Below are 14,356 nucleotides of genomic sequence, written 5' to 3'. Positions count from 1 at the left end.
AGATGGCATAGGCTATAAGTAGATTGCCCAGACCCAGAAACTGAGCTGCAGCGTGGTGGCTAAGACCATACGGTGGTTTAACAGGACAGGTTCCACTCAGAACAGGCCTCGCCATGGTCGACCAAAGAAGTTGAGTGCACGTTCTCAGCAAATCCAGAGGCTGGTCTTTGGAAAATAAACAATTTTGAATGGGGACAAACCAGCCAAAATGTGCCAAAAATATACAAAAATAAAAAAGCGTCTTAAACAAATAGGCCAGTAAATGAGGGGGATCAGATGGGAATCATACTATAGCTCAGGGGTAGGGAACCTCGGCTCTCCAGCCGTTTTGAAACTACAAGTCCCATGAGACATTGCAAGACCCTAACAATCACAGGCATGACTCTTGGAGGCAGAGGCATGATGGGATTTGTAGTTTCAAAACAGCTGGAGAGCCAAGGTTCCCTACCCCTGCTATAGCTGATGTTTTCAATCACAGAAGTGGGACACATCCCATTCAAAATTTAACCCCATCTGTGTTTACATTGAATATCCTGAACACTTCTGAGTGTTCTGAACCCAATTGCCCCCTCTGATAGGTATTGTAATTCTCTCTATGCCCTGTATACCCAAGCCTGAAACATTGGTGTAATGATTCTTGTCAATATCGTGGAGATGGTCATAAAGACGGTCTCTCAGCAGTCGAGTAGTTCGTCCCATGTATTGAATATTGCAAGTACTACAGGTTATGACAGACTAAAGATTTGGTATTGCAGTTCATAAATGAAAGAATTTTAAAAGTTTTACCCATCACAGCAGAACAGACAGTATCACCCCCTTTAATAAAGGGACAATAAGTGCATTTTCTGCTGCCACATCCAAAAGGTACCCTTGAACTGCAAACAATGGGTTTTGGGACTGGTGCTGGTGTATAGACTGGGAGATGGGTATCTTCCTAGTGTGGGGGCTCTGCAAGATAAATGTTTTAATGCCACCTGTCAAGATTCGAGCATATGTAGGATCATTAAATGGTACCGGAATGTACCTATTGACAATGTTTGATTCTGTCAAATTCCATACAAAAAAAAAAAAAAAGGTATTGAACACACAGGGGGAGTACCAGCATTCGAGGTGGACTCTTTTCTGTTAGAGATTCTAAAACAGCCCCTATCTGAGATTAACCGAGAGCGTGGAGTATTCAACAATTCTAAAAGCTCTGGAGATCATAGATTTGGAATAACTCCAATCCTCAAATCTTGTTATTTCCCCCGCTTCCTTTAGGAAATCAGAATCCCTACTACAAATACTTCTTAGCCTGAGAAATTGGCCAACCGGGATCCCTCTTATTGTATGTTTTGGATGGCCTGAATCTGCGCTCCTCAAAACATTGCCCACAGTGGGTTCACCTCACCGTCGCTGCCCAACCGCTATCATTGAGGAACTCAATGGACTTGGCACTATGAGGCCCTGTAAATTGTTAATTTAAATTATTTTAATTTAAATAGGCCAACCAAGTTCACATGTCAAAACTGCAGCTGGGCCTATATCCCCCCCCCCCCCCCCCAATAGGCCCTACAGACCACCCAAGCAGGGACAAAATACCTGATCTAAGCCCTGCTGTGGATAGTGCCACATCTTAAATCCACAGTGGGCGAATGCAGCACTTCCCCAGAGCATGACAGGGATGTATCCGCCAGTAAAGCCATCCCGTCTCAGCCCACTATTGATCCAGATTCCTAAAACCTAGAGACCAAACATGGTCAGTCATATAGTCCTAGTCTGTGGCACTGGACCCCAATGACAGTGGCATGTATCAAATGGTGCAATTGGCCTCGGACTAAAGCAATTAACTGCTAGCCCATGCTGGGCTAAAAAAATGAAAGTAGCCCATATGACTGAGAACCGTAACAAGTGCTGAAAACTGGGCTGTCCATTCGTGACACTTTTTTGCCAGACGAGATTGGAGGTAAACGGTAATAAGCGAGCTAGGATGTGCCAATTCCAAATATGTGGGCTGATTGATGTACTATGAGGACTAGCACATTACACATAGGACGGCTTGCAAACACTGAGATTCCCAAGTCTGTAAGGCAACTCTCCACCTGTTAGTCATGCAGTTGTGTAGCCTGTATCCAGTATAGTGGAGTCAGATGTACACAGAGCCCTCCGGTCTTTGCTCCTTCCAGATATGCGGGTGTAACACAGCCAAACCGCCACCCAACTCGTTAAAACACACCTATCATTAAAATTGTAGACTGATCAATTCTTTGTCAGTGGACAAACGTACAAAATCAGCAGGGATCAAATAGTTCTTCCCTTACGTTTACTGTACTTCTAGTGCTGGACCTTCTAGTCTCCGCAGCCACTCTGCCTGCCTTCAATGAATTGGCAGCAAAGAGGATGGGAGGGTAGAGCTACTGCCATATAGGAAGGCAGCCTCCCTCCTGTAAGAGCACTAGGTATGCAGCGATAGCTGTATTCCCCACACTCAAGGTAGCATGCACCTCAAATCGGACTTAATTCTTAGAAATCCAGAACATTTTAGAAAGTAGCTGAATTCCTGCAATTCAACCTAAAGTACAACTGTTACAAACTGGCTCTCATGCAGGCATGGAAGAAATGAAGACCCACGTTAGCAGCCCAGAAAAACAAAAAATAATTACAAAAAAAGACAATTAAGCATTAAGCAGAAAGCAAATAGCAAATGGAATGACAGTAAGCAAGCAGGCAGGAAAGAGAGCTTTTCCAAACCTGTGCTGCTTCCTGACTGGGGAAGGGTGGTCCTCAGGTTGTCAAAATCCGAAAACTCATCCTTATCTGCAGAACTGATGAACTGGTCAAAGGTGGTACTGGCTAAGGAGGCAGGAGGAGCAGACGGAGACAAGCATATACATAAAGACATACATGTTAAAAAACAAACAAGGATTCACAAAAAACAGACAATAGGTAAAATAGGGGAATGGGGTCAGATTCATGTATCAGAGCTGAAAAAACGATCAAAAACAGCGCATCAAAGGGACTAGTAGATTGATGTGAAAAAGACTTTAAAATGTCATTTATTAAATGTAAAAAATAAACACAGACATCTGATCCCTGCAGGATCTCAAACACATAAAAAACACCAATCATAAAACGGACAGATGTTTGATAATGAAAAGCTCCTCAGATCTCTCAATTATAACTTTGGAAAGGTCAAAACCAAAGACCAATGTGCACAGCTTTCGAATGCCTAATGAATGCAATCAATCATCTGAAAGAACCCAAAAAGTCAGTGTAAACGAATGGAACAAAGCGCAGGAGCGCGAAACATGTAAGCAGGAGAGTCGGCATAGCAACCTTCCCCTTCACAGCCTTCCACGTGACAAGCCTCTCATGTGATCCACAGCCGCTCGGACAAGCGGCACTGCAGGCAGTGCAGCGTTCTCCAAGCTGCCTATGTGTACAGCTGATATCATCTGGTGACTAAGCTTGATCCTTACCACCTAGCGTGCAGCATTACACCTCTGCCTCCAAGCCGAACGCTTCAGATGGAGCTGAAATAAACACCTCCCCCTCGGTCATCAGACTGGACTCATCAGCTCTGCAGCCCATTGAACACCTATGAAGTGAGTGTCCCTAGAAACGTTGTTCCATTCGTTTACACTGACTTTTTGGGTTCTTTCAGATGATTGATTGCATTCATTAGGCATTCGAAAGCTGTGCACATTGGTCTTTGGTTTTGACCTTTCCAAAGTTATAATTGAGAGATCTGAGGAGCTTTTCATTATCAAACATCTGTCCGTTTTATGATTGGTGTTTTTTATGTGTTTGAGATCCTGCAGGGATCAGATGTCTGTGTTTATTTTTTACATTTAATAAATGACATTTTAAAGTCTTTTTCACATCAATCTACTAGTCCCTTTGATGCGCTGTTTTTGATCGTTTTTTCTGCTGCATCCATTTTTTGCCAAGTCCATAATGGGTTAACAGCCGCACATTGAGACCATCTACAGGACATTTATTTAAATAAACAAACATCCCACGAGATAGTCAAACGCTCTTAAAGAGACCATTCATTTGTGCGCCAACTTTATCTTGTTTTACGATGTATCAGAGCTGAACTGTATGTGCAGCCAGTACAAAACTAAATATAAAAAATATAAGCTGGATTTTGGACACTACTTTGCATTTCCTGTGCCATATTACAGCAAAAAAAAAAAATAATAATAATTGAGATGTCCTTTTTTGTGTGCTAAAGGCCTCAACAGATCCCGTAGTATTCAGCCTGGATTTTACCCAGATCATCTGCCAAGTTAGAAACACGTCATACTTACCTGCTCTGTGTAATGGTTTTGCACAGAGCAGCCCCAATCCTCCTGTACTCGGGTCCCCCACTGGAAAGCCTGGCCCCTCTCTCCTGCGGTGTGCCCTCAGAGCAAGCAGCTTTCAATAGGGGCTCCCAGGCCTCTGCTGTGCATAGTGTACATTAACAGAGTCATTGCTTGGTCCAGCCCCCTCTCCCCTCATTGGCTTACTGGCTGTGATTGACAGCAGTGGGAGCCAATGACTGTTTTAGCCAAGGAGGGAGAGTGCCTGGAAAGCTGAGGCTCTTGAGCACATCGCTGGATCGGAATGGGGCTCAGGTTAAGTATTAGATTGGGCTGCTGCACAGGTGTTTGTTACCTTCATGCATGAAAAAAAAAAAAAAACCTGAGCCTTTATAACCACTTTAAAGCTGAAATCTAGGTAGTTGTAAAAAGGCACAAATTAATGCAGTTCTACATTTATTAAATCATCGTGCAATGTATTTTTTTTCCTTGTTCAATAAATGTTATTTGCATTTTAGTAAATAGTTGGCATAGTCAAAACAGAAACGCAGAGTGCTTTGTTAACTGACAACTGTTCATGTAGGTAATAATTCACAAGGAAAAGTCATGTTTAACCACTTGCCTACCGGGCACATTTACCCCTTTCCTGACCAGGCCAATTTTCAGCTTTTAGCACGGTGACACTTTGAATGACAATTCGCATGGTCATGCAACACTGTACCCATATTACATTTTTATCTTTTTTTTTTTTTTTTTTTTTTTTTAGCTTCCTTTGGTAGTATTTAATCACCATTTGGTTTTTAATTTTTTTGCTAAACAAACTAAAAAAGGATGAAGAAGATTGAGAAAAAAATAAAAATAAAGTCATATTTTGTCATAAAATGTAGCGAACATGTAATTTTTCTCCTTCACTGATGTGTGCTGATGAGGCTGCACTGAAGGGCACTGATTGGCAGCACTGATCATAAGTGCCGATGTCCCATGACATCCGCTTTCTCCTCCGCCAGCTGGACACAGCTGATTACGTGGTAAAGGGGCGAAAGGACTTGGCGATTACATAGCATGCCGCCTGCGTTCAGCCAGCACAATCATGGGACGACGTCCATGGACATCCTCCTGGCAAACTAAGCCCCGCACTGTAGCTGTCTTTTGGCAGGGAGGAAGTGCTTAAACAAGATTTTTATTTTATTTTTAAAGGCAAGCACCTGAATTTTACTTGGTACCATCCTGTTGCAACCTCATGTATAGCAGAGATCAGATAGGGAGAGGGAGAAGCTGAACGAATAAGTAAATTTTCAGGAATGGATGGGAGGAATTATATACTTTAGCAGGGGAAACAGCTGCCTTATATGCATTTCATATTTAGACTGTTTGTCTAAAGTTCAGCTTCAATTAATGCATTGCCAACACGGCTTATCAAATGGATTAGACAGTTTTGCAGCCGCAGAAGTGCACACAAAACCACTTTAACTGCCCCACGTACATTTATGCGGCAGGGCGGCACTTAACCACTTCAGCCCCAGAAGGATTTGCCCCCTTAATGACCAGGCCATTTTTTGCGATACGGCACTGCGTCACTTTAACTGACAATTGCTCGGTCGTGTGGCGCTGTACACAAACAAACAAAATTTACATCCTTTTTGGGGGTATTTGATCACCTCTGTGGTTTTTAATTTTTTTGTGCTATAAACAAAGTGACAATTTTGAAAAAACCCCTTACCTTTTTGCTATAATACATATCCAAAAATATATAAAAATACAAATTTATCAGTTTAGGCCGATGTACAAGCTTCAAAATTTTTTGCTCATGGAGCATAGGAGCACCTCCCCCAATGAGGTCAGGATGGCACGTTGCAGTCTCTTCAGAGAGGCAGTAAGCAAAAGGGGACAACTGAGGCATTTACTGACAGAGGAGACAGAGGGGTCTCCTAATTAAAGGGGAAAAGGTAGATATCTCAATATCCTTACTGTTTGTTATTTGAAAAACAATCAGTGAGATGTTTAAAAGATTTCAGAGTTACATCACATATTGATTTTTTTTACTTTGTTCCTCTAAGCGCAAAATCATGTACCTGTATGATTTTTCAAGGGCTCTTGGGCGTGGGTCGCCGGAGCCCTGCTCCCACTGCGAATCGACACAGCGGGTGCCAAATCAGCGGGTTCAGAGAGATGCAGAACGGCAGTCTGCCTATGTAAACAAGCCAGATCGCCATTCTGCTATTAAGGAAGATGAAGAAGATGTTGTGTTCCTGCTAAGGAGGAAAACAGATCTTGGTCTTCCTACAGTGCAATCATCCCCCACAGTTAGCAAGCATTTCTAGGGAACGCAGTTATCCCTTTGATTGCCCCTTGTGTGAACCTCTTCCCTGCCAGTGTCATTAGTGCAGTGACAGTGCATTTTTTAGCACCGATCACTTTATTGGTGTCACTGGTCCCCAAAAAGTGTAATTCAGTGTCAGATTTGTCTGCTATAATGTCAGTCTGGCTAACAAATGCCGATTGCCGCCATTACTAGTAAAAAAAAAAAAATTTTAAATAAATGGTCCATAAATCTATCCCAGTTTGTAGACGCTTCACCTTTTGCACAAACCAATAAATATACGCTTATTGGGATTTTTTTTTACCAAAAACATGTAACCGAATACAGATTGGCCTAACTTGAGGAATAAAATTAGATTTTTTGCATTTTTTATTGGATAGGTTTTTATAGCAGAAAGTAAAAAAAATGTATGGCCTTTTTAGTTCATAGCGCAAAAAATAAAAACCAGAGGTGATCAAGCACCACCAAAAGAAAGCTCTATTTGTAGGGGAAGGAGATCAATTTTATTTGGGTACAGTGTGGCATGATAGCACAATTGGCAGTTAAAGCAACAGTGCAGCATCGCGAAAAATAGCCTGGCCAGGAAGGGGGTGAAACCTTCCAGAACTGAAGTGGTTATTAACCCCTTCTTTGGGGTTAAAAGCGCCCCGCTAGCAGCCAAAAAGCGCCACTTAAACAGTGCAAAAGTACAGCTAAAATAAGAGGTGCTTTAGCGTCAATGCGGCCGCAGCCACTGTGTGAAAGGGGTCTTAAGGCAAAGCTTTTTATTTAGTTTTGGACAGTGTGAAAATTGATTAGAACCCTCATCAGGTTTATCATGCTTTCATGGCCCCCAGGGAGATTCACTCCCTGTATTTGTCTTATTTGCCATGATCACTGAAAGTAAAAGAATATACCAAAGTTTGGGTTACCCATAGAATTAGAAGGGAAATCGTTCTAAGGCGACACTAGTGCTAGTGATCTAGGAATTCCCTTAATTTCCAGGGATTTTCTCACTTCCTGTTTTGGGACAGAAAGTGAAGGTAAATTTCCCCAATTTTTTGGCAAAAAAAAAAAATCTGACAGGATCTAACCATCCCTTGCCCTAAATAACATGTAAAAGGAAAAAAAAAAAAGTTTTTACTATAGTTCTACTTTAAACAACTGTTCATTTTCAAAGTTTAGTGGCTTTTAAGGAGGTGGTGATGGGCCCTATTGGGGCTTGGGCTGCTGTCTCAAAGTACGGCCTTATGGTCAATTCTGCATGGTCTGGGAAAGTGGATGCAAAGTGCTCAATATACAGTGAATGTGGGTTTGAAAGGGAGTTTTATTTAGGGTAGCAACAAATAAAATCAAGCCAACGCATTTCAGGGGCACAGATACTCCTTTAGGGCTGTTCAAAAAGGTAAAAGGGTACAAAAAACAAAAAACAAACAAATTCATAGAAAAGTATAAATATGTAGAAATGGAAGATTACAGCTAAAAATTGAATATTTTGAAGGGGGAGTCTGTTCCCCCAAAATGCAATGGCTTGATTTTATTTGTTGCTACCCTAAAGAAAATGCCTTTTCAAACCCACATTTACTGGATATCGGGCACTCCTTTATATCCACCTTCCATGTAATGTAAAGCCAGGTACACACGGACCGAATGTCGGGAGACATTTGCTGGTTCAAAAATCAAACAAAAAAAAAAAAAAAAACATACCGGCTGACATTGGGCCCGTGTGTATGTTGGTCTGTCCGACAGAAGCAGGCCATGCATGCTGAAAATCCAGTAGCTGACCGATCAGAGCTCTCTGCCAAATGGCGGAGAGTGCTGATCTGAGTGTTCTGGCGGGGAGGCTGTCCCCCTGTCAAAACACAATAGCTCAGCAGAGGGAGATCACTGTACTTTGCAAAGTTAGCACAGCGGTCTCGACCAGAGCTGGCATTTGGTACCAGGGTTTAGGGAAAGGGATGAGGATTGATGTTTACCATAAATTAACCTAGTCTCCACTGTGCTGGCTGATCTTATCAGTTGTAAACTAGACTTAAGTACACAAAAAAACCTGAAAGTTGGGCTTCTGCATTCTATTTTATTGAGAAGAAACTGTGTGCCTGCTCCAAACACCTAGAAATGTAAGAAATTTTTTGTTTTAAATATTTTAGGTATGCAGTATAAATGGTGCCACAGAAACATATAGTGGGGGCCTTCTCAAGACTGACTGCAAAAGTGAAAATACACCTTAAAGCAGTATTTCTCAAGCTTCTTTCAGTCATAGCCCTCTTTAAAAGTATTTTCAGTCTTTGAGGCATCCCAGTCTTCTTGCTCATCCACATGTGAGTTTGGTGGTGGTAAAAGTGTTTCCACCCCCCCCCCCGTCCCCGTCCCCCCAAACCCACCCCCTTTAGCTGTAGAGACTGGGGTATGGATACAATAAAACTGAAGCAGGTTAACCTGGGCCAGTGGAGGTGATGGCAATCGTGACAGCAGCACCACAGACATTGGAATTGGGGCAACAGAACTGAATCAACTTATTAGCCAGGACCCATGTTATGGAGTCCAGGAAAAGTGGGGAAAGTGCTGGGGACATGGAACACGGGAAAGAGAGAGTTGTAGCTGGATATTTAGACAGGAAAGGGACCAACCTCATTCTGGAGAGGATTATAATATTGGGCGTGGTGCACCAATCAACGAGGGGTAATTGCACATGTGCTGAAGACTTGGTGCCGAGAGATTAATGCAGATTAGGCAGATGACAGGGGCTGGGCGCTAAGGGGTTAATCGGTAAATGTACTTGAACCTGAGCTGTGATAGAAAACTAAAATATGGCTGCTAACACAGTAGTATATCTTGCTCCCAAATCTAAAAATGTAAAATAGTACAGCACCAATAGACATATAGAAGTGCAATCATATGAAACCACAAAACTAAATATGAAATTAAATGGTGCAAAGTCCATAAGTGTAAAGAAGTAGTCTACAGTGTATTTAATGGTGATGAAAAGAATTACTCCAAATTATCCCTGTTGGACTCCATACATACCCAGGCATATATGCTGCTGTAATGGTAGCCTGTTCTGGCGAGTTTTTAATCCACTTGAGCACTGATTTGATTACTTTTTCACCCAGGCATTCACGCTACTGTAAACGTTAGTCACTCTGGTAAACTTGAATCCACTTGAAGTTGGCAACTGGCTATTTGAGCGCCGTTTGTACAAAATCATCATCAAGATTATTAACATTATTAAAATGATTTTCATCGCCATTAAATACACTGTGGACTTCTTTACACTTATGGACTTTGTACCATTTACATTTCAGATTTAATTTAGTTTAGGACTTCATATGACTGCACTTCTATATATGTTTGTTTATGTAATATATAGGCGCTGCGCTAAGGGGTTAAAGTGGTTGTAAACCCTTACAAACCACGTTGACCTACAGGTAAGCCTAGATTAAGGCTTACCTGTAGGTCCAAGCAATATCTCCTAAACCTATATGGTTTAGGAGATATTTGCCCGAAAATGGGCACCGCTGTCTACAGCGCATGCGCCGTAGATAGCGGCGCGCAGGCGCACTGAGCGGCATTCTCAGCGACGGAGCTGCCGCGCGTGTCGGCTCCCGTGCGCATGCGTCATGAGTGACGTCATCGCGGCTTCGCCGAATGACAGCGGCGGAGCTGCGAGACCCCACCAACAAGATGGATGCGGCGGACTACAGGGGACAGCGGCGACTTCGCTGGCTCCTGTGTCAGGTAAGTGACACATAATGGGCTACTATGCGATGCATAGTAGTCCATTATGCTTTGCCTTTGCAGGGAATGAAAGAGGAAGTAAACTCATCAGGGTTTACTTCCTCTTTAATGCGCATATGCTGGGGAAAGGTCCTCAGAATGGTTCTTGGTTTGATTAGATGCTTTTAAAGGGTAGAGGAGAGATCTGGAGTCTAATAGACCCCAGATGTCTCAGTAAAAGAAACCCTTCACTGCTCATACCATCACAAGTGGTGCCGTTTACCACATGATAGAGAAATAAAAAGGTGATTTGTAAGTATAAAGACTTTTTTTCGTTTTGAATAGAATGGAGAGGGATAACATGTCAGGTTTTTATTCCTGTCTTTTCACCCCCTTGATTTGTCATGTGTACCGTTACTGCAGAAAGTGATTGTCCCCAGAAAAGGAACATAGGGGAAATCTTCCAATGGGGACACTAGTTCTGGTGACAACTGGGGACTCCCTCGCTTTGGAAGCATTTCCTCTCACTTTCCGTTTAGAATATGGGAGTTAAAAATTATACCCTGTCAAAGAGTAGCATCTCTTTTTTCCTATATGAATTTTGCGTTCAGAATTGTTAAAGGCTTTATTCTATCCAACATACAGTTACTTATCTCGTTCTCACTTAGGGCAGCTATACAAAGAGCTTTAAATACTGCTTGCTAAAGTATCAGCTCTAGCAATCGCACTTAGGGGTAAATAAGTGTTTTCCATAAATCAAAAAAGGATTCATTGGTAGAGATCGACAGATACTGAAAAAGTATCTTAAAAAAAAAAAAAAAAAAAAAAAAAAAGCTTGCCAATTGATGTATTTTCCTAACAAAAGACTGAAAAGTATTTACTGTAAAATGGACCACATCTGTATATCAGACAATTCAGTCAAACACTATGGCAAGGTCTTGGTGGCACACGATTTGAGTAGAGAGGGGCGATTCTCGCACCAACAATCATTCTTTTTATGACATCCATCTCTGACTCCCTTTATGACTGAACTGGAGAGATTACTTTAATATCAAAATACTGAGTGATTTAAAACCTTTGTTGGCTCTCCGGCAATATGCTGAAAAAAATAAAGGATGGCTGCACATAACAGGTTAAAATCCCCTTGGTAACGTGAGGTTAAAAATGTTTATACAGTTTTAGCCTCAGACATGGTTCACACTTTAGCTGCAATCAAACTCTGTAGCAGCAGCCATATTTCCATTTGCCTCTGAGCTGCATGTTAAAATACTGCTAATGTTGCAGTTTTAGCATTCCTGGGGGATGCTGTTGTGCCCCTGCAGATCTTCCGGCTATAAGGAGAATGGAGCCTTGTGTTATCATTCAAAAGAGATTTTGAATGATAATACTAATGCACACTAACCAATACATCTCCCTTTGTTTTTTGGATAAACTCTATAGAATATGTATACTAAAGAATATGAATAATATCTAGCGATCTGAATGTCTATGTGATCTATGCTACTTTATAGCCTGCTGCCTCTGCTAGTGTTCTTGGAAGTATGCCCATTTACTGATTTGTGCTTATTTGAGGCTTCTCTTTCTAAGCGGTCACAATTCGCCATTGTAGATCCTTTTGTACCTACATGCCGTCTCTGGCGGTGCCCCGTGTGTGGTTGGGTTCTGCTGTCCCTCTGCCTGGTCCCAGACATTGTAACTAGATGCCTTGTGATCCGCTAATAATGTGAGCACATCTACATATAGATATTCATACGATTGTAATTTATTATATTTCGTCATTGATTGCATTTTTCGCATATGGTGCTGCCCTAATATATTGGGTCCTGAGGAAGCCAGAATTGGTGAAGCGTTGACCTTATGACTGAAAGTACACAGATTCTACATCTACATTCCATATTATGTACATGCATAAACTTCTGGCATCTGTAGTAGGGCATTCATCTCAGTAATGGAAATGGATAGGGCATTTTATCCATGTGTTTTAATGTATACAAATAAATGCATTAGGTTTTATAATCGATCATGGGCTCTCATATTGAGCATGTAAAGTCCAGTTTTTCTAGGCTGTGGTTGTTAGTCAAACTGCATCCTTTTTGGTGGCATCTATAGATTATGTCTTTATTCCAACCTAACTATATAACTAAGAAAAGTGTAATGCCTAGACAAAAAGTTTATATATAAATGCTATGTCCTGAGAGGTTTTTTTATGGCTATGATTAAGGCTTATTGCCGAAACGCTCAAGCCACTGTACTTTGTACATACCACTCAATATCATTTTTTCGAAAGGACAAGTTGCCGACTCTTTACCTTATACAGGCAGTCCCCGAGTTACGAACGTCCGACTTGCGAACGACTCCTACTTACGAATAGGACGTCTCTGCCGTTCTGTGCGGCCACTTTTTGACATCGGAAAACGACGTCTGTGCCTGCGCGGCTACTTAACAGAACATCGGAAAGCGACGTTTCTGCCGTTCTGTGCGTCCGACTTACGAACATTTTTGACTAGAGAACAAACTGCCAGTCCCTAACCCGTTCGTTACCCGGGGACTGCCTGTACCTCCTTACTACCTACTTTTCCCTCCGCAAAATAAAATAAAATATATAAAGCGCACCAGGAAGCCATTATTTGGGGACAACTTTTACCAGCTTCTATCATAACATACTTCAAAGGCAACTGCTGATGGGTGGAAAAACTCTACCAGAGCCTTTTGAAACAATTTCTTTTAGGTTGGAGAAAAATGGCATTTGAAAATTTCAAGTTTTGTCTTATTTTGGGAGGAAACGTAGATTTTTTTCAGGCTAACCACTTCCTTCCACCATCAATACCCACCAAAGAAACCTACCTATGGTCCCATTGGTACTTGGTTTAGAAGGTGAGCCCCCCCATGGATCAGGAAACGTTGCAGCAGGAGCCCAAGGGTCTGTAGTCTGTTTAGCTGCCATAGATGGACTTGACGACCAAGGATCTTTGGTCTGCACACCGCCAGTAGTTGTGGCACCTTTAAGCATAGAAGAAGAGAATTGTACGACTGTAAATAAAACCAGTATCAATGGTACACTTACTAAACATGCAAGTCAAGAAAAACCATAGGTAATGGTCAAATACTTACTTGATACCTGCAGTCTTATTTTGGCAAAAACTGAGAGCAACTTACTTCCAAAGCATAAATAAATGTCACCCTTCATCAGCAGGAAGGCTGCTCAAGGAGGACATGAAAAAGCTTGTATTAAAAACCCGACAAGGCCCAACAAAATTGCAGTTTATTGAAAAATTGCCCAGCTTTAGCCTCTTTCTGCATATGCTGTTATTCTAGATGTTAACTGTGTAAATGGTATACTGATCCATGATGCTGGTCTTTAACGGCTCACAAAAGGTAAACAGTGAGGGAAATTTACGAAGTTTGGTACAAACAGAACAGAATCTGGAGCAGCTGTGCATGGCAACCAATTAGCTTCCATCTTTCATTTTCAAAGCTGAAGCTAGAAATGGATTGGTTACTATGTATAGCTGCTTCAAACTGTCTGCTTCAGTTTTAGTAAATTTCCCCCCCACACCCCGTGTATTTTTAGCACGCACATACTGCACTATTTGTGTGCCTTGAAGCCTGAGTGTGGCATAAATATAAAACCACAAAATTTAGCACATGGGGCATAATTTACAGTCTGAATGTGTCCCTTGTGCGGATTCCACTCCTGTTATGTAAAATCCTCCTCCACCCTTGTCCCCCCACCCCTGCAATCTTCCAGTGCAGTGGGGGTTAATAAAACTGTGGGAAAAGTCACAGGGTTTCATCAAGAATGCCCAATTATGCACCCACCCTCTCCATTTATAGAAGCTGTAGTACGGCATCTATGAATGGAGGACCTAGGTGGAAAGAAAAGGCATGGTCAGGCACTCCTAATGAAAGCCTGCGACAGCTTCTAGAGTTCTATTAAAACCTGATTGCGGTGGCAGGGGTGGGAGTCGGTATATGGACAGAGGAGGATTTCATCTAATAGATACGAGTGAAGTTATGCCCCTTATGCTGATTTTTTTTTTTGTGTTTATTTTTT

The 14,356-nt window shown here is 41.9% G+C and overlaps 1 protein-coding gene across 10 annotated transcripts in view; it reads right to left on the bottom strand.

Moving 5' to 3' along the window:
* LOC143934045 (epsin-1-like) overlaps positions 1 to 14,356 on the bottom strand; it is a 150,503-nt gene that overhangs the window by 32,516 nt on the left and 103,631 nt on the right. For 7 of the 10 annotated variants that reach the window (XM_077457306.1, XM_077457305.1, XM_077457307.1 and 4 more), the window contains 2 exons: positions 13,147 to 13,302; positions 2,731 to 2,832 (listed from right to left, as the gene is read on the bottom strand). In XM_077457306.1, the coding sequence (XP_077313432.1) occupies positions 2,731 to 2,832; positions 13,147 to 13,302 (258 nt within the window). The remainder of the gene's footprint in view (positions 1 to 2,730; positions 2,833 to 13,146; positions 13,303 to 14,356) is intronic. The other 3 variants (XM_077457308.1, XM_077457311.1, XM_077457312.1) reach the window with 1 other exon arrangement.

Source organism: Lithobates pipiens, unplaced genomic scaffold (genome assembly GCF_037356315.1).
Source record: "Lithobates pipiens isolate NorthernLeopardFrog02 unplaced genomic scaffold, aLitPip1_a1.2 Scaffold_27, whole genome shotgun sequence".
NCBI lineage: Eukaryota > Metazoa > Chordata > Amphibia > Anura > Ranidae > Lithobates > Lithobates pipiens.
The sequence above is the reverse complement of the archived record's forward strand: the minus strand, read 5'-3'. Positions and strand labels throughout refer to the sequence as shown.